At 39.0% G+C, this 17966-nt stretch overlaps 3 protein-coding genes across 7 annotated transcripts in view; all 3 read right to left on the bottom strand.

Annotated features, from left to right (window-relative positions):
• LOC307143241 (Fc receptor-like protein 5) overlaps window positions 1-5176 on the bottom strand; it is a 15453-nt gene extending 10277 nt beyond the window's left edge. For both annotated transcript variants that reach the window (XM_079844619.1, XM_079844618.1), the window contains exons 1-4: window positions 5048-5176; window positions 4937-4963; window positions 580-891; window positions 231-503 (exon numbers count right to left, since the gene is read on the bottom strand). In XM_079844619.1, the coding sequence (XP_079700745.1) occupies window positions 231-503; window positions 580-891; window positions 4937-4963; window positions 5048-5081 (646 nt within the window). In that variant the 5' untranslated portion in view covers window positions 5082-5176. The remainder of the gene's footprint in view (window positions 1-230; window positions 504-579; window positions 892-4936; window positions 4964-5047) is intronic.
• Window positions 5177-6577: 1401 nt separating this feature from the next.
• On the bottom strand, window positions 6578-16572 carry LOC307142789 (Fc receptor-like protein 5). 4 transcript variants are annotated; one of them, XM_079843897.1, is made up of 9 exons: window positions 16363-16572; window positions 16230-16256; window positions 15815-16075; window positions 10572-10865; window positions 10205-10474; window positions 8479-8772; window positions 7051-7185; window positions 6952-6979; window positions 6578-6863 (listed from the first exon to the last, which is right to left on the bottom strand). In XM_079843897.1, the coding sequence occupies exons 1-9, from the start codon at window positions 16391-16393 to the stop codon at window positions 6785-6787; spliced, it is 1419 nt and encodes a 472-aa protein (XP_079700023.1). In that variant the 5' UTR covers window positions 16394-16572; the 3' UTR covers window positions 6578-6784. The 4 variants fall into 4 exon arrangements, with proteins under 4 accessions (XP_079700023.1, XP_079700024.1, XP_079700022.1 ...); XM_079843898.1 differs by having other exon boundaries at window positions 6584-6866; window positions 8479-8766; window positions 16363-16540; XM_079843896.1 differs by having other exon boundaries at window positions 6584-6866; window positions 16363-16540.
• Window positions 16573-16837: 265 nt separating this feature from the next.
• tmc8 (transmembrane channel-like 8) overlaps window positions 16838-17966 on the bottom strand; it is a 31696-nt gene continuing 30567 nt past the window's right edge. Inside the window, exon 16 of the mRNA XM_079845313.1 lies at window positions 16838-17872. Coding sequence (XP_079701439.1) covers window positions 17801-17872 — 72 coding nt within the window. The 3' untranslated portion in view covers window positions 16838-17800. The remainder of the gene's footprint in view (window positions 17873-17966) is intronic.

Genomic DNA, 17966 nt, shown 5'->3' on the forward strand with positions numbered 1-17966 from the left:
TTATTCATAATTTGGCATAATTATAGCCACGTTAATAACGTTTGTAAGAAACCAAACCATTTGTAAATCCGTCCAGATTTCAGTGAGATAAGAGTATTTATGTTCGTGCAGATCATCAGGAGCCACAGAGCCCTGCCTGTGACAAGATGGCCGCCGGTGATGACGTTAGAGACACCGCCGTAAGACATCTAGCCTTATGGATATCTGTGGTTCTTGTGACCTGATCGTACCTTTGACCTGCACAGAGGTATCATCACTGGCGTTGAAGGTCGTGTCATTGAAATGGTTTGATGCCACACACATGTAATGGCCTGTGTTTTGCACAGAGAGCCCGTGTATGATCAGTGTGTTGTCGTGCTGCGCTTCGACCGGCCTTCCGTCCTGAAGCCAGTCATAGGAGACGTACGTTCCTTTACTCGTTATGCACTGGAGGGTCAGAGTTTGTCCCACCCACACGTCATCACTGGAGGGATGTGAAGTGATTCTCACTTCCTGCACTGGAACTGCATCAGATCATGTCGATCATTTAGAGGTGTGTATCAAATATCATACAGTGGCTTTAAAGGGTTAATGGCTCACCGATGACTTTGAGGTCCAGGCCGCGACTGAGCGAGCTCTCGATGTCCGTGGTGTTGAATCCGCTGGCATTGCAGAGGAGTCGACCGTCATGTTTTGTGGAGATAACCAGAGGAAAAACGGCTATTTCACCATCCCACGAGGTGTACGATCCAATGATTTTCTCCGGGTTTGACTCTACATAGAGATCGTATAGGACTGGCAGTGATGTCGAATTCCCAGGAATCTCACAGGAGAAATCCACAACCGAACCGTCTAACGCAACGGTCGGACCGGACAGATCCGGTTCATCAAGCCTGTACCCATCCAGAGCTCCTGGAACAGAGTAAATGAGTCCAGAACACAGACACACACCGCAAAAATGATGCTCTTCCTCTGTGTTTCTGTCTACAGAGACACTCTCACACACACTCAAACACACATGTTGTGTTTTCATGTTTTATGGGGACTTTCCATAGGCGTAATGGTTTTTATACCGTACATACTGTATATTCTAACCCCCTGCACTGCCCCTAAACCTAACACACACACACACACACACACACACACACACACACACACACACTGCCCCTAAACCTACCCATCACACACACACACACACACACACACACACACACACACACACACACTCACACTCACACTCACACACACACACACACACACACACACACACACACACACACACACACACACACACACACACACACACACACACACACACACACACACACACACACACTCACACTCACACTCACACACACACACACACACACACACACACACTCACACACACACACACACACACACACACACACACACACACACACACACACACACACACACACATTTTCTTGTGTATGCTTGCATCTTCTACGAGTCATCAAACAACTGTGGTGAGCTAGATCAAGCAACAAACACGGTGAGTCATGTCTTCTCCTGTTATCTGCAGTGTTAATTTTGACAGCATATTTTGATTTAGTTTTAGTCATAGTCTTTTGAAAGTCAAAGTCATATTTTAGTCACCTGAATTGTTTTTAGTTTTAGTCTCCTAAAATCTAATGAGTTTAGTTCAATTGTAATACATTAAGCATTTAAGCGTCACATAACCGACTGTCACTTGAACTGACATTTTGACATCATTTTGTTTTTGACATTAAAAATACACGAAAGAGCTCAATTCACTTTTTGTTTGTTTTTTAAAAACATCTAAATAGTTTTTATAACTTTGTATTTCTGTTTTAGTCAGTAGGCCATATCAGGTTAAGCTAAAGCTTCAAATAAGTTTATTTATTTTTTAATTTCAGTTAACATTTATTTAATTTCAAGAAATGAAGATTTTTTAAAATGGTTTTAGTGAACTATTATAACCCTGATACTTTATTGAATATGTGTCTAATACTGGTCTTTCCTCCTGACTATGAATTAAATGGGAATTAAATTAAATTCAGTTTATTGTGTAAGCAAAAACGAATATATAATGCGTGACTTTTAATTATAAACAAGCTCGAAACACACATTGACTCTTATTTTGAAATGTCTGCGCCTCTATTGCAGTTGCAGGAGCTCATTCAAGTTCAGATGAGGGAGATCAAATATGCATTATTACAACCGTCTAAAACATATTACTATATAAACATCGTAAAGCAAACATTGTCATTATTCATCAGCATTAGTTCATAAACACTGGTCTGGCATAAATGTGTGTTATTGATTGATTGAGCCGCTCTGGAGCTGGATTGGGGGTGTGTGTGTGTGTGTGTTATTGATTGATTGAGCCGCTCTGGAGCTGGATTGGGGGTGTGTGAGCCTGTAGATCGTGTGTTTTCCAGAGGTTAGATCAGTTCAGATCAAATGTGCTCATCTGAGACACAGGACATCAGTTCTGACCCCATCTCTGCCCTGATCCACCCTCACTAACATTCTCCTCTCGCTTTTATTTGTTGACGAAAATGACAGTAAGTTTTCGTCATAGTTTTCGTCATCCAACACTAGTTTTTATTTAGTTATCGTCTCGTTTTCGTCAGTGAAAAAAGGTCGTTGACGAGAATTATTCGTCAACGAAATTAACACTGGTTATCTGTCACATGTTTAGCATAGCCTTCTCTGTTAGCGGTGAGGATTACACATGTGATAAATGCAGGGAGATAGTCAGGCTGACGGAGAAGATTTCAGAACTCAAGACACGCATCCAAAATTGATTGAGGACAGTAAGAATTCTGTACATTGTTAGAGCCCGTGCAGCCGGGCAACTGGGTGACTGTGAGACGGCATAGTCGCGGATCTAAAAACCGCTCTTCCGTTCCGTTAGAACATCAAACAGGCTCCTCCCACTCAGTAATGCACCCAATGAGAATCCTTTTGAAAGTGCCCTAGTTATAGAGCTCCGGAGGTCATGTGACCCATTCTGTTTACGACGCCATTTTGGCATGCAGGACCAGCCGGCGCCATCATGAGTTTCAAGGCAACAGAGTTCACTGCGCACTTTAATTCAAAAGACATAGACTTTCACATAGCAAAACTTAATAGATTAAACACAACAGATCCCTATAATGTCCCGGGTGCTTTTCACGTGTATCGCTAAAGGAACGGATAGCTTTCCAGTCAGGACACCTGTGGCCAGTGGTGGAGGAAGTACTGAATCTCAGTCCTTAAGTAAAAGTACAAATACCCAGAGATATATATACTTTAGTAAAAGTAGAAGTACCACAATGACAACCCTACTTAAGTAAAAAGTACCTGATTTTAAATGTACTTTAAGTATTAAAAGTAAAAGTACTTGCATAACAATTTATTCTCTTAATGTCTATATTCTAATAATAATAACAAATAAAATAAAATAAACATTATGGGCTGTGGCATTTTAACTAAGTCAGTTTTGGGTTAACGTAATTGTGCTTACCATCTTTGGCCCAGTTTACATTCTGACTTACAATTCTGGCTATCGGGTGATCTGCAGAGTTAAATATCATTATTCTGAAGCAATCTCACTATAGTGTTCAGTGAACAGCTATTTAAATCTGCATATTTATGATATTTTTACCTTTTTATAAAGGGCATTTTTCCCCTAATCTTATTAAATATAGGATATGCTTCAGCTTTCCTTTTATATTCTTAAATTTTATCAATACATTCAATTAGAATAAGACAATATAGAGCTGTTACCAGCCAAATTAAATAATTTACGCTGGAAAATTACAACTTAATTAAATGATGTTATGTGATTGTTTTAAATATTTTTTTGAATACAAATAAGAAATGTTGGAAAGAATGTTTTAACATGAAACTAAACTGCCAGTAGGGGGCGGCAGGTATTAATGAGTGAATCATTGAGTCGATTCGTTCAAACGGCTGATTTGTTTAAGAATTAGGCGGTCAAACAGAAAATGGACAACAGATAACCAACATAATGAATTGTTCTGCATCTGCGAGAGTGTGGGCGGGCTTTTGATAATCGCGCCTCTACTTCCTGCTCTCTACCGCACAGATTCCGGTCGCGAGATCGCTACTGCGCTGACTCGGTCCCAAATCTGCGCAAGGTGTCTGTTCCCCGAATTAAAACTTTTGAACCCATTTAACAGTAAAAATGTAATTTATGTTCAACAAATAATAAAAACGATACAATACAGATGAACAAATGATAAAGCTCGAGTTGCTGAATATTAAATCCCTTTCCTCAAAGACACTTATTGTTAATGATATGATTACAGATAATAATCTAGATGTGCTGTGTTTGACAGAAACCTGGCTATAACCTGACGACTACATTACTTTAAATGAGTCCACCCCCCAAGATTACTGTTATAAACATGAGCCGCGTCTGAAAGGTAAAGGGGGAGGGGTTGCTGTAATTTATAATAATATCTTCAGTATTTCTCAGAAGTCTAGTTTCAAATATAATTAATTAGAAGTGTTGGTGCTTTATGTAACACCATCTAGTGTAAATGATAAATCCTGTTTGACATTTGTGCGGCCAGGGCACAATATAGACTTTACCAAAGAATTTGCTGATTTTCTATCAGAGTTAATTCTGGCTGCAGATAAAGTCTTCGCCACTCTGTCGCCTTTGGCTTTAGTTGGGGACAATACAGATTACTGATATATATCTGATCTGCCTGCAATGACACCATTGTATGAGAATTGATCTGAGTTGGCTGATGACTCCAGAGTGGCTGTACAATTTTGTTGCATTATTTTCCTGTTATCATTGTAAAGCTGCTTTGAAACAATCTGCATTGTACAAAGCACTATATAAATAAAGGTGACTTGACTTGACACGCTCACACAAGCAGACTCACACACACATTATTTAACAATAGCTATCTATAAAACCCCATACATGGCAGGAAAGAAAGCCACGTACCTGTCCTTGGAAACAAAACAGAAATACCTGTTGGAGAAATATACACATAAGTATAGAGACCTCAACAGACACCACATGAAAACATCCATCAGATGCACAAGTTTCCTCCACCTATGAGAATCAGTGAAACAGGCATCGACTCCATCCTCGATGAAGACGAGGAGCACAATATCCGGATCTCAACACCAGAGAATGATCTTTATATTAATGCAGCATATGAAAGCCCGTTAACATACAAACGGTGAAGGACGTGTGTCACAACAGAGCTGATGGGATCCACCCTAAACCCTGCGTGTGTTGAGGACAGATAGGGCCGATGCCAGAGCACACAACACAAGAACATGAACATCTAGCATAAATAAACTGCAGTTTGCACCTTCATGCTACACTAATGCACTTGATCTGTGATGCCAAAGACTGAAGGTTTGTAGTCCCATTGTTTTTGCAATAATACGGCCTAAAGCCATGGAGCACTGCCTCTTTAGAGTCCTCATGTATGGTCCGTGATCCATCAGTCATTTTGACTTTAGTCATAATGGTTTACAAAGGCTTTGGTGTAGTGAAGTAAGTTCAGAAAAATGACTGTCGTGAACATTTTCAGGACAGGAAAATTATTAAGCGTTCATCATGACTCTAGTGTCAGAAGATGTTATCTTTACAATCACACACACACACACACACACACACACACACACACACACACACACACACACACACACACACACACACACACACACACACACACACACACACACACACACAGTTTTGGCAACACTTATGGAAGTTATGTGATCTCGAGTAATTAGAGTTTGGCAACAGCGCAACCTACTGGTGTAAAGTTGTAAATTAAGGTTAAATCAGATCATAAAAACATCAATAGCGCTCCTCCCACATAATAATCACAATTCACTTTACGATCTGTTAATTTTGAAACAAAGTCTGAGCTTTTATATACTCTATAATTCAAACAATATTACATTTGGCGCTCTTGACGTTTTGGCGCGGTTTCCCTTTGCCTCAGTTCAAATGTGACGTGAACCAACCGACGACCGTCTATCTCGTTATTACTAGTACTAATAATAGCACGGAATAAACATGAATGAACGTCGAAGGTATGTAGAAACAACTTACTGAAATTAATCATGTCTCATGTAATCGATCAATCAGGGTTTAAAACTGATCATTTACCTCAGAAAAGACATTCAGTGACCATCAACTCGATAGATAGAAAAATAACTCTATTTTTACTTGTTATCGATGTCTCATTAATCTACAATCTTTCATGAAAACATGTCATGTTAAATGTGTATATTTCAAAAACACAATTATATTATTATATTTAAAAACTGCCATATGTGCCATTTTGTATGCAACGTTAGTGTTATTATAATCTCTAATAATCTGTATCTAACTGACAAGTTTCCCTGTATAGTGTACAGTTTTAGTTAAGATTTGTCCTTGAGAAAAATTGAAGTGATATTCAAATCAAATCAAGAGCTTGTGAATCGAATTGAATCTCAAATTATAGGCCCTGTGTCAAAACCAAGCCCTTGTTATTAAAAGTCCTTCACAGAAAAAATTATCTTTGCTTTATTTAGAACTTCGATTTTTTTACAGTGTTAGATTGACGTGACGTTAATACGTTTTGGCCCTGCGTTTATTTATTTATTGTTAAAGCAAGTTAAATAGCAACATTTGGTGAATTAAACATTTATTTGGTACATAAAAGCCTTACATTTTTAATGATACGACACATTTACAACAAAATATTTAGCTTCAACCATAATTAAAAACACATGAACCAGCTTATCAAGGTCTTCAGGATTACTAAACGAGGTCTGGTCTGGTCTAGGCCTCAATCTCCACAATGTCTGTTTTCATTTCCACAGTTTGAGGCTCAAAGGAAACATCAGCTGTAACGTTCATTCTGCTGAGAAGAACAGAAGAGAGGTTAGATCCGTTCCTTACAGCAAAACACATCCATCACATCCAAATGAAGCTTTAGAGAGACTCACGGTATCGCCTCAGACTGGCTCTCATCCTCTGAGAAAAGAAGAAAGAACCGCATGAAAATCTGTCAGAAACACATGATGAAGTGAGTGGACAGAACTTACGGTTGCTGGAATGTTTTCCGGAGTCGTTTCTGCGCTCGGTGCTCCAGAACATAAAAAATGAGCTTCCCACGATCACCACCGACAGAAAACCACAGAAAACTAACGCAATGACCTCCATGGGCGTCGCTGACAGATCTGTGCAAGAACATACAAAGTATGTTAATCACCATGAAATAAAAGAGGACAATTCTTATTTCATATTATTATACATTATTTAACCTTGTACGTCATTGTTCGATATTCATATTCCTGGTAATCTTGAATCAGAATAACACTCACATGAGATCCACCAATAGCAAACCACAACCATCCAATCAATTCCCCACAGACACACTCAAGCCCCGCCCCTACATCTGTTCTTGTTTGCGAAGCGTTTCACTCGATATACGGCACAATAGGGAAGAAAAGGCTAGAGGAACTTCCATTTCTTTTTTGCAACCAGTCTTTTCTTCCCAATAGAGACAAAGCGACACGCGTCATAATCTGAAGACCACGCCCCATAATCTGAAGACCACGCCCACCGGGGGGGGAAACAATCCAACGCTCTCCATTGTCTTAGCATTGCGTGAAGCGCCTCCTTGTCATTTCGGACTTATAACAAAAAACAGAACAATGTCTAAAAGCTGATATGTGACAAAGTGTACAGCAAACAAGCTAAACAAAACCAAAAACACAGACGTTTTTATAAACTATTGACCCAAAAAACGAGCGTTTAAGGACAAAAAAGTGTATTCAGGCCATTGAGACAGAGCGCGACACGTTATATTACACTGAGAAGTACACACACTAGAGGAGAACGTCATCAGCGGCAGGAAATATCATATATAAACCTGACATTTGGATATTTGACTTAAGAGTGACAAAATGTTTACTGCACACATAGGCATACTGAGACACACTAAGTGTCAGGAATTGACCCATTCAGAAATTGACCCATTCTTCTGATGAATTGTCATTTTTTACTGCCTTTATCCACTTTTGTCTCCTTAAACTCTCGTTTTTTGGGTCGACGGCTTATAAAAACTTATTTCTGTGTTGTTTAGCTTATTTGCTGTACACTTTGTCACATATCAGCTTTTAGACATTGTTCTGTTTTTTGTTATAAGTCTGAAATGACAAGGATGCCGCTTCACGCAATGCAAATGTCTCTATTGTGCCGTATATCGAGTGAATCGCTTTCCAAACAAGAACAGATGTAGGGGCGGGGCTTGATTTTGTCTGTGGGGAATTGATTGGATGGTTGTGGTTTGCTATTGATGGAGCTCATGTGAGTGACAGGTTTGCCCCGCCCACATCGTCAGAGAAGAGATGAAGTTATTCTGACTCAAGATTAATAACACTATAATTTAGAATAAACTCTGCAATATTCCATTAAACTTTTTTTTAAAAGAATTGGAGACTTTTTCATTCTCTGGAGGTGAAGCAGACCTGTCTTCTGTATGAGGATGTGCTCGCTCTCCACCCAGATCGAGCTGTCGTTGAAACTGTCCCTCGCGCGGCAGCCGTAATGACCGGAGCTGATGTCTGTGAGGACTAATGTCTGACCGTGATGCATCAGCACATGAGCGCCGCCCTCTGGTGGAAGGGAGGAACGGTTCAGAGACCAGGAGAACGTGGGAAACGTTCCTCTGCTGGGGACGCATTTGAGCCGAGCAGCTGCAACCACTGAGTCGGCATCATAGAGGTATGTTACCACCACACGCACAGCGCCACCTACTGGAACTAACACAAACAGGTTAAGAAACACTTTTAACCCTCGGGGGTTCTTCATTTATGGGTCACACTCAGGACCTTCGGGTCAAAAATGACCCGGAGGGCGGGATTAAGATAAAAAAAGATTTGAGTAAAATCAATGAAATATATTTTTGTTCAATAATATTTTTTATTTTCTTTTTTGGTGTTTTGAGATAATTTTATGATTTATAATTAATATTTATGCAATAATTATGACCCATTTTTTCCCATTAAATATAATAAAAAAGTATATATATATATATATATATTGTATATAATTTTTTTTATTTTTTTTATTAAAGCTGTATTTCAGTGGCAAGCCTAGGCCTCATGAAAGCAATTTTTTAAATGAGATCGGTGCCATCCGGTGGACACATTGAGCATTTTTATTACGCAATAGCACATTTTTACCACTATAGTGGATCTTGCGTTTTATAAAAAAAAAAAAAAAGATCGTAGCTTCATTGGAATGGTCCGAAACTTGGTTACTTTAATGGTACTTGGTATATGAACACCCAAAAAAATAAATAGTCACACTCAGGACCTTCGGGTCAAAAATGACCCCATAGGAAATGAATGGGAAATTGGAAAAAATTTGAAAATACAGAGTTTTCTTGTGCATACAATCTACAAATCAGCCAGGATGCAGAAGAAAAGACTCAACAGTGAATATCTCTAAAACATCAAGAGTGCAAAACAGACAAAAAAACTCACACACACACACACACACACACACACACACACTTATACACACAAAAACACGCACACACAAATGAACGTGTGCCATTTCAAAAGCTAATTGTGTTTTTGTGTTTGTGAGTTATTTTGTCTGTTTTGCACTGATGTTTTAGAGATTCACTCCTTCATTGTTGAGTCCTTTTTTTCTGCATCCTGGCTGATATTTTTCCCTATTTCCCATTTATTTCCAATGGGGGTCATTTTTGACCCAAAGGTCCTGAGTGTGACTACTTTTTTTCACGACCACTTAAACTTTTCAAATCCTGTCCCCAATTTTTTGTGGGGGTTCATAATACAAGTACCAATAAAGTCACCAAGTTTCGGACCATTCCGATGAAGCTACGTCATTTTTGACCCGAAGCGCCTTTCGCCTTTGCTTTTTCAAAACAAAGGCGTAGTTTGATGACTTGATTAGGCGGAGCTTTTATTCTGCCGCGAGCTCTTCCGCTTCTTCCGCTCATGCGTGTGTGTTTGATCATATCACACACATGTGAGTGTGTTAAAGTGATGTTCTAATGCTACTATGAGACACTTGTTCACAGTCTTCAGTGTCACATGATCCTTCAGAAATCAAATATAAGTCGCACCGGGTCAAAATTCCATAATTGAGAGAATAAACACAGATTATTATTATTATATTACATTCAGAAATAATGTTAAATACCGGTGAATAATTTCTCACCCACGTGTACACGCACAGGATCAGACAGCAGCTGCTGTGTGTCTGCCTGTACTTTACATTGAGCCGCTCCCATATCCAGACCAACAGAGACGGGCCGAACGGACCAGAACTCCAGCGAATCCACACGCTTCACATCCATCTCCAGCCCATCCACCAGCAGACTGAACGTCACGGGCGGAGATCCACGAGCCGAACCGCAGCTGAAGTTGGCCATCAAGCTGGAGCCATTAGAGAAGACCGTGAACGACAGCTTGGGCGTCGAGATTTGCTCTGAAAATCACACAGGATGTGAAATAGGAGGCATTTTAACAGGATATTGAACCAAAACAAATGAGGCACAGGACTTGATTGCTGTCAAATTTGTTACTTTTTACAATGACAAAGAGATTTCTGCTGCTGGAATATCTCGGGTCAACCTCCATCTGGTTTTGAGCTGTGCACGAGTATGTCCCAGCATGCCGTTCACTCGCCGAGTCCACCGTGAGAGCGTCTTCAGAGAGCCGGTAGAGGTCTGAGGAGGCGTTCACTTCCTGTTTGTCATGATACCATGTGAAGGACAGATGCGTCCCCTTCCTGACGAGACAGCGCAAAGCGAGCTTCTCTCCTTCATAGAGGACTGGAGGATCCGGATCTGATCTCAAACTGGCACCAATGACTGGAGCTGACCGGGAAAACACATCACAAACAACACCATGTGTCAATCAAACACTAGGGCGAACACCATCTGTCAATCAAACACTAGGGCGAACACCATCTATCAATCAAACACTAGGGCGAACACCATCTGTCAATCAAACACTAGGGCGAACACCATCTGTCAATCAAACACTAGGGCGAACACCATCTGTCAATCAAACACTATGGCGAACACCATCTGTCAATCAAACACTAGAGCTAACACCATCTGTCAATCAAGCACTAGAGCGAACACCATCTGTCAATCAAACACTAGAGCTAACACCATCTGTCAATCAAACACTAGAGCTAACACCATCTGTCAATCAAACACTAGGGCGAACACCATCTGTCAATCAAACACTAGAGCAAACACCATCTGTCAATCAAACACTAGAGCTAACACCATCTGTCAATCAAACACTAGAGCTAACACCATCTGTCAATCAAACACTAGAGCTAACACCATCTGTCAATCAAACACTAGAGCTAACACCATCTGTCAATCAAACACTAGGGCGAACACCATCTGTCAATCAAACACTAGAGCAAACACCATCTGTCAATCAAACACTAGAGCTAACACCATCTGTCAATCAAACACTAGAGCTAACACCATCTGTCAATCAAACACTAGGGCGAACACCATCTGTCAATCAAACACTAGAGCTAACACCATATGTCAATCAAACACTAGAGCGAACACCATCTGTCAATCAAACACTAGAGCTAACACCATCTGTCAATCAAACACTAGAGCTAACACCATCTGTCAATCAAACACTAGAGCGAACACCATCTGTCAATCAAACACTAGAGCTAACACCATATGTCAATCAAACACTAGAGCTAACACCATCTGTCAATCAAACACTAGAGCGAACACCATCTGTCAATCAAACACTAGGGCGAACACCATCTGTCAATCAAACACTAGAGCAAACAGCATCTGTCAATCAAACACTAGAGCTAACACCATCTGTCAATCAAACACATCTGTCAATCAAACACTAGGGCTAACACCATATGTCAATCAAACACATCTGTCAATCAAACACTAGGGCGAACACCATCTGTCAATCAAACACTAGAGCAAACACCATCTGTCAATCAAACACTAGAGCTAACACCATCTGTCAATCAAACACTAGGGCGAACACCATCTGTCAATCAAACACTAGAGCAAACAGCATCTGTCAATCAAACACTAGAGCTAACACCATCTGTCAATCAAACACATCTGTCAATCAAACACTAGAGCGAACACCATCTGTCAATCAAACACTAGAGCTAACACCATCTGTCAATCAAACACTAGGGCGAACACCATCTGTCAATCAAACACTAGAGCTAACACCATCTGTCAATCAAACACATCTGTCAATCAAACACTAGAGCTAACACCATCTGTCAATCAAACACTAGAGCTAACACCATCTGTCAATCAAACACTAGAGCTAACACCATCTGTCAATCAAACACTAGGGCGAACACCATCTGTCAATCAAACACTAGAGCAAACAGCATCTGTCAATCAAACACATCTGTCAATCAAACACTAGAGCTAACACCATCTGTCAATCAAACACATCTGTCAATCAAACACTAGGGCTAACACCATCTGTCAATCAATCTGATCTCAAACTGGCACCAATGACTGGAGCTGACCGGGAAAACACATCACAAACAACACCATGTGTCAATCAAACACTAGGGCGAACACCATCTGTCAATCAAACACTAGGGCGAACACCATCTGTCAATCAAACACTAGGGCGAACACCATCTGTCAATCAAACACTAGGGCGAACACCATCTGTCAATCAAACACTAGAGCTAACACCATCTGTCAATCAATCACTAGAGCTAACACCATCTGTCAATCAAACACTAGAGCTAACACCATCTGTCAATCAAACACTAGAGCTAACACCATCTGTCAATCAAACACTAGGGCGAACACCATCTGTCAATCAAACACTAGGGCGAACACCATCTGTCAATCAAACACTAGAGCAAACACCATCTGTCAATCAAACACATCTGTCAATCAAACACTAGAGCTAACACCATCTGTCAATCAAACACATCTGTCAATCAAACACTAGGGCTAACACTAGAGCTAACACCATCTGTCAATCAAACACTAGAGCTAACACCATCTGTCAATCAAACACTAGAGCTAACACCATCTGTCAATCAAACACATCTGTCAATCAAACACTAGGGCTAACACTAGAGCTAACACCATCTGTCAATCAAACACTAGAGCTAACACCATCTGCCAATCAAACACTAGAGCTAACACCATCTGTCAATCAAACACTAGGGCTAACACATCTGTCAATCAAACACTAGAGCTAACACCATCTGTCAATCAAACACTAGAGCTAACACCATCTGTCAATCAAACACTAGAGCTAACACCATCTGTCAATCAAACACTAGAGCTAACACCATCTGCCAATCAAACACTAGAGCTAACACCATCTGCCAATCAAACACTAGGGCTAACACATCTGTCAATCAAACACTAGAGCTAACACCATCTGTCAATCAAACACTAGAGCTAACACCATCTGTCAATCAAACACTAGAGCTAACACCATCTGTCAATCAAACACTAGAGCTAACACCATCTGTCAATCAAACACTAGAGCTAACACCATCTGCCAATCAAACACATCTGTCAATCAAACACTAGAGCTAACACCATCTGTCAATCAAACACATCTGTCAATCAAACACTAGAGCTAACACCATCTGTCAATCAAACACATCTGTCAATCAAACACATCTGTCAATCAAACACATCGTTCAATCAAACACTAGAGCTAACACCATCTGTCAATCAAACACATCTGTCAATCAAACACATCTGTCAATCAAACACTAGAGCTAACACCATCTGTCAATCAAACACTAGAGCTAACACCATCTGTCAATCAAACACTAGAGCTAACACCATCTGTCAATCAAACACATCTGTCAATCAAACACTAGAGCTAACACCATCTGTCAATCAAACACTAGGGCTAACACCATCTGTCAATCAAACACTAGGGCGAACACCATCTGTCAATCAAACACTAGAGCTAACACCATCTGTCAATCAAACACTAGAGCTAACACCATCTGTCAATCAAACACTAGGGCGAACACCATCTGTCAATCAAACACTAGAGCTAACACCATCTGCCAATCAAACACTAGAGCTAACACCATCTGTCAATCAAACACTAGAGCTAACACCATATGTCAATCAAACACTAGAGCTAACACCATCTGTCAATCAAACACTAGAGCTAACACCATCTGTCAATCAAACACTAGAGCTAACACCATCTGTCAATCAAACACTAGAGCTAACACCATCTGTCAATCAAACACTAGGGCGAACACCATCTGTCAATCAAACACTAGAGCAAACACATCTGTCAATCAAACACTAGGGCTAACACCATCTGTCAATCAAACACTAGAGCAAACACCATCTGTCAATCAAACACTAGAGCTAACACATCTGTCAATCAAACACTAGGGCGAACATCATCTGTCAATCAAACACTAGAGCAAACACCATCTGTCAATCAAACACTAGAGCAAACACCATCTGTCAATCAAACACTAGAGCTAACACCATCTGTCAATCAAACACTAGAGCTAACACCATCTGTCAATCAAACACTAGAGCTAACACCATCTGTCAATCAAACACTAGAGCAAACACCATCTGTCAATCAAACACTAGGGCTAACACCATCTGTCAATCAAACACTAGAGCTAACACCATCTGTCAATCAAACACTAGGGCGAACACCATCTGTCAATCAAACACTAGAGCTAACACCATCTGTCAATCAAACACTAGAGCAAACACCATCTGTCAATCAAACACTAGAGCTAACACCATCTGTCAATCAAACACTAGAGCTAACACATCTGTCAATCAAACACTAGGGCTAACACCATCTGTCAATCAAACACTAGAGCTAACACCATCTGTCAATCAAACACTAGGGCGAACACCATCTGTCAATCAAACACTAGAGCAAACACCATCTGTTAAACTAAACAAAGGAATGTTGCCTTAAAATAAATAGAATAAAAAAGAATGAAAAAATATATTAAATAAAAATAAATGAAACTGAAATAGTAATACTGTAGTAATATTTTTTGGGGAAAAAATACAAAAACACAACATAATTTACCAAAAATGTACTAAAAAACTTAACTTGAAATAAATAAATGCTAAAAAAAATAAAATAAAAAAGCCCTGAAAAAAAAGAAAACTATATAGTAATATTTAAAATAAAAAATAACAAAATTCAATAATATATTTGATTACTTTTAAAAAAATAGAAATTAAACAAATACATAAATAAAAATTAAAACTAAAATAAAAAATAAATGGAAACTAAATAGTTACATTTTAAAAAACGACTTAAAATAATATATTAGATGAAAAACGTCAAAGAAACAAAAATTTGAAATGTTGCATTAAAATGAATTAAAGAAAAATATAATGAAAATAAATGAAACTGAAATATGAAAATGAAATAAGTTTAAGTTGAAGCATTCAAATGACTAACCGGAAATAAATATATAAATAAATACTAAAACTGAGATAAAAAATAAATTAAACCTAAATAGCAATATTGGAAAAAAAGACAAAAGCACATTACAAAAATTACTAAACATTAACCAACATTTTTAATGAAACTGGAAAGAAATAAAAATTAATTAAGCCTAAATAGTAATATTTCAAAAATAAAGACATAACAAAATTGCTAAAAATTTAAATGAAAATAGTGAAATACTAAAACTATTTAAAAAAAAAAAAAAATGACAAAATTACTAAAAGGTTCATAAAAATGTAATATATAAGTAGCAGCGGTCAGTTTGTGTCAGTTCTTCAGAGCCGGCTTTACTCACTCACGGTGTGGAACTGGACGGCGCTGCTGCTTTGCCCATCAGCCGTGACCCTGCAGTAATACTTGCCCTCTGACCCCTCTGTGACCCGCAGGTGGAAGGTGACCGTGACGTTGGTTTCTGCTCCAATCAGATCCCCTGTGCCCTTGTGGAGTTCATAGGTCAGAGGTGAAGACCAGCCGGGAACCCCGCAGTGAAACTGGACTGGAGATCCCAGATAGGCCTTACTGGGTCCAGACAGAACCGGTTTGACACGCCAGCCGCCTGACAGCACACACACACACACACACATACACATACACACTCATGTCAACAATAAGGTCACATGTTAGTTAGGCAGTTTATGATAAATATGTGTAATTCAATTGAATGGAAATGTTATATTAAAGCAGAGGATGAGTGAAATGAATAGAAGTACCGATTTCTGTCACAAGCCCCAACAAAACTGAAACACAACAGAATAATCCAGTAAAATCATCCACTGGGAACTTCATGAGTGCAATAATCATATAATAATTCATAAGTGTTTCATAAAAATATCAATAACTCACCATAGAGTGACGTGAGGAGGAAACGGCACATCCTTCACTCCCTACTGACGGGTGTGTGTGTGTGTGTGTGTGTGAGTGTGAGTGTGTGTGTGTGTGTGTGTATGTGAGTGTGTGTGTGTGTGTGTGTGTGTGTGTGTATGTGAGTGTGTGTGTGTGTATGTGAGTGTGTGTGTATGTGAGTGTGTATGTGAGTGTGTGTGTGTGAGTGTGAGATATACTCTCATCATGTGTTCATCAGAGATAACGAGCTTCGTCTCTGTCACTGAAGGACTGATGGAGCTCCACATTATGAGACGCTTTTACACAATCATTAACTAAAACTAAAACATTAAAGCATTCCATCACTCATAATATAATGAAATAAAATATAAAACACTGAGCTAGACGCCATGGCAACTAAACTTTAAAACGTACAGACATGCATAAAACACGACAAAATTACTAAGACTTAAAAAAAGCACAAACTCAAAATATTAACACAAACTATACTTTATTGAGAGAAACATTAACAAATGAATATAAATGCACACACTTAAGAAATTATTGTGTGTTAACACTGACTTTAAGAGCTTTAAAAAGTTTCTATAAATATCACACACACACACACACTTCTGAATGTTGACATTTCACACACCAAGAACAATGAATATACTGTTGATATGTATATATAATGAATGATAAAAACATTGAATCTGTCCTGTTTTAAAGAGCTCCAGCATGAAAATGCACCATCCAAACTCAAAGGGCTGTAATTCAAGAATACATTTTCTAAGTTTGGTATGTTAGACGCTTGGCAGATTATTGCTGAAGTCAAAGCAATTCAAAATATGAAAGTATGAAAAAGTTATAAATAAAAGATACTGTACAAAATATTTTTATTTTATATAAAATATTTATTTTACAAAAAAAAAAAAGTACTCTAAAATTACTCTAAAATTAATGCCACATGTCTAACCAAGTTGTTTTCCAAATTTGAGGTTGATAGGCGCTCTACCAAAAACAGCCACCGGGTGTCATCCACACGCCCGCTGGAAGAAACTAGAGTACCGTTTCCATGGTAACACAATGTCTGATTTCAAAACGGTTTTCACGAATTTTGAGTTAGTAAGCTTTCCAATGATTTATGATAATTACTCAAAAATATGACACGAAAAAAGGCGAAAAAAAACGCCAATACGATGACAGTTAAAGGGCTAAAGAGACAGACGACAAAACTGCAGCGCTTATAATAAACGATAAAAGCCATGACATTTTACCTAATATAATAAACTCAGAGTTCATGAGCACAAAGAATTAAACTCTCAATGTAACGTTTTATTTTCCCTCTATTATAGCCAGAAACAGTGTAACTCACTCCGTCGTGACAGTAATTCTATAACACACAGCAGTGTCAGATCTGGTCACTGCGGAAGTTTAGTCGTATGTTGGTTTTATCATGTTAGCGTGTTCGGAGCTGTCGTCTGGAGATGGTCGAGTGCTGCTTCACCAGGAAGCGTTTATCAGAGCTGCACTGTAGAGAACATTAGAGACACACACACGTGTTTTAACATCAACACTTTCATATACTTCAATACAGATAACATGCATCACTGTATGAGCAGCAC

Source organism: Gobio gobio (assembly GCF_949357685.1).
Source record: "Gobio gobio genome assembly, chromosome: 19".
NCBI lineage: Eukaryota > Metazoa > Chordata > Actinopteri > Cypriniformes > Gobionidae > Gobio > Gobio gobio.

Excerpts from the sequence above, each read along its gene's own strand:
- LOC307142789 (XM_079843896.1), bottom strand. The coding sequence starts at position 16,393 with ATGTGCCGTTTCCTCCTCACGTCACTCTATG. Across the intron at positions 10,475-10,571 it reads TCTCTTTGTCATTGTAAAAA|AGCAAATCTCGACGCCCAAG; the intron begins GTAACAAATTTG and ends TGTGATTTTCAG. Across the intron at positions 7,186-8,478 it reads CATCCTCATACAGAAGACAG|ATCTGTCAGCGACGCCCATG; the intron begins GTCTGCTTCACC and ends GTTCTTGCACAG.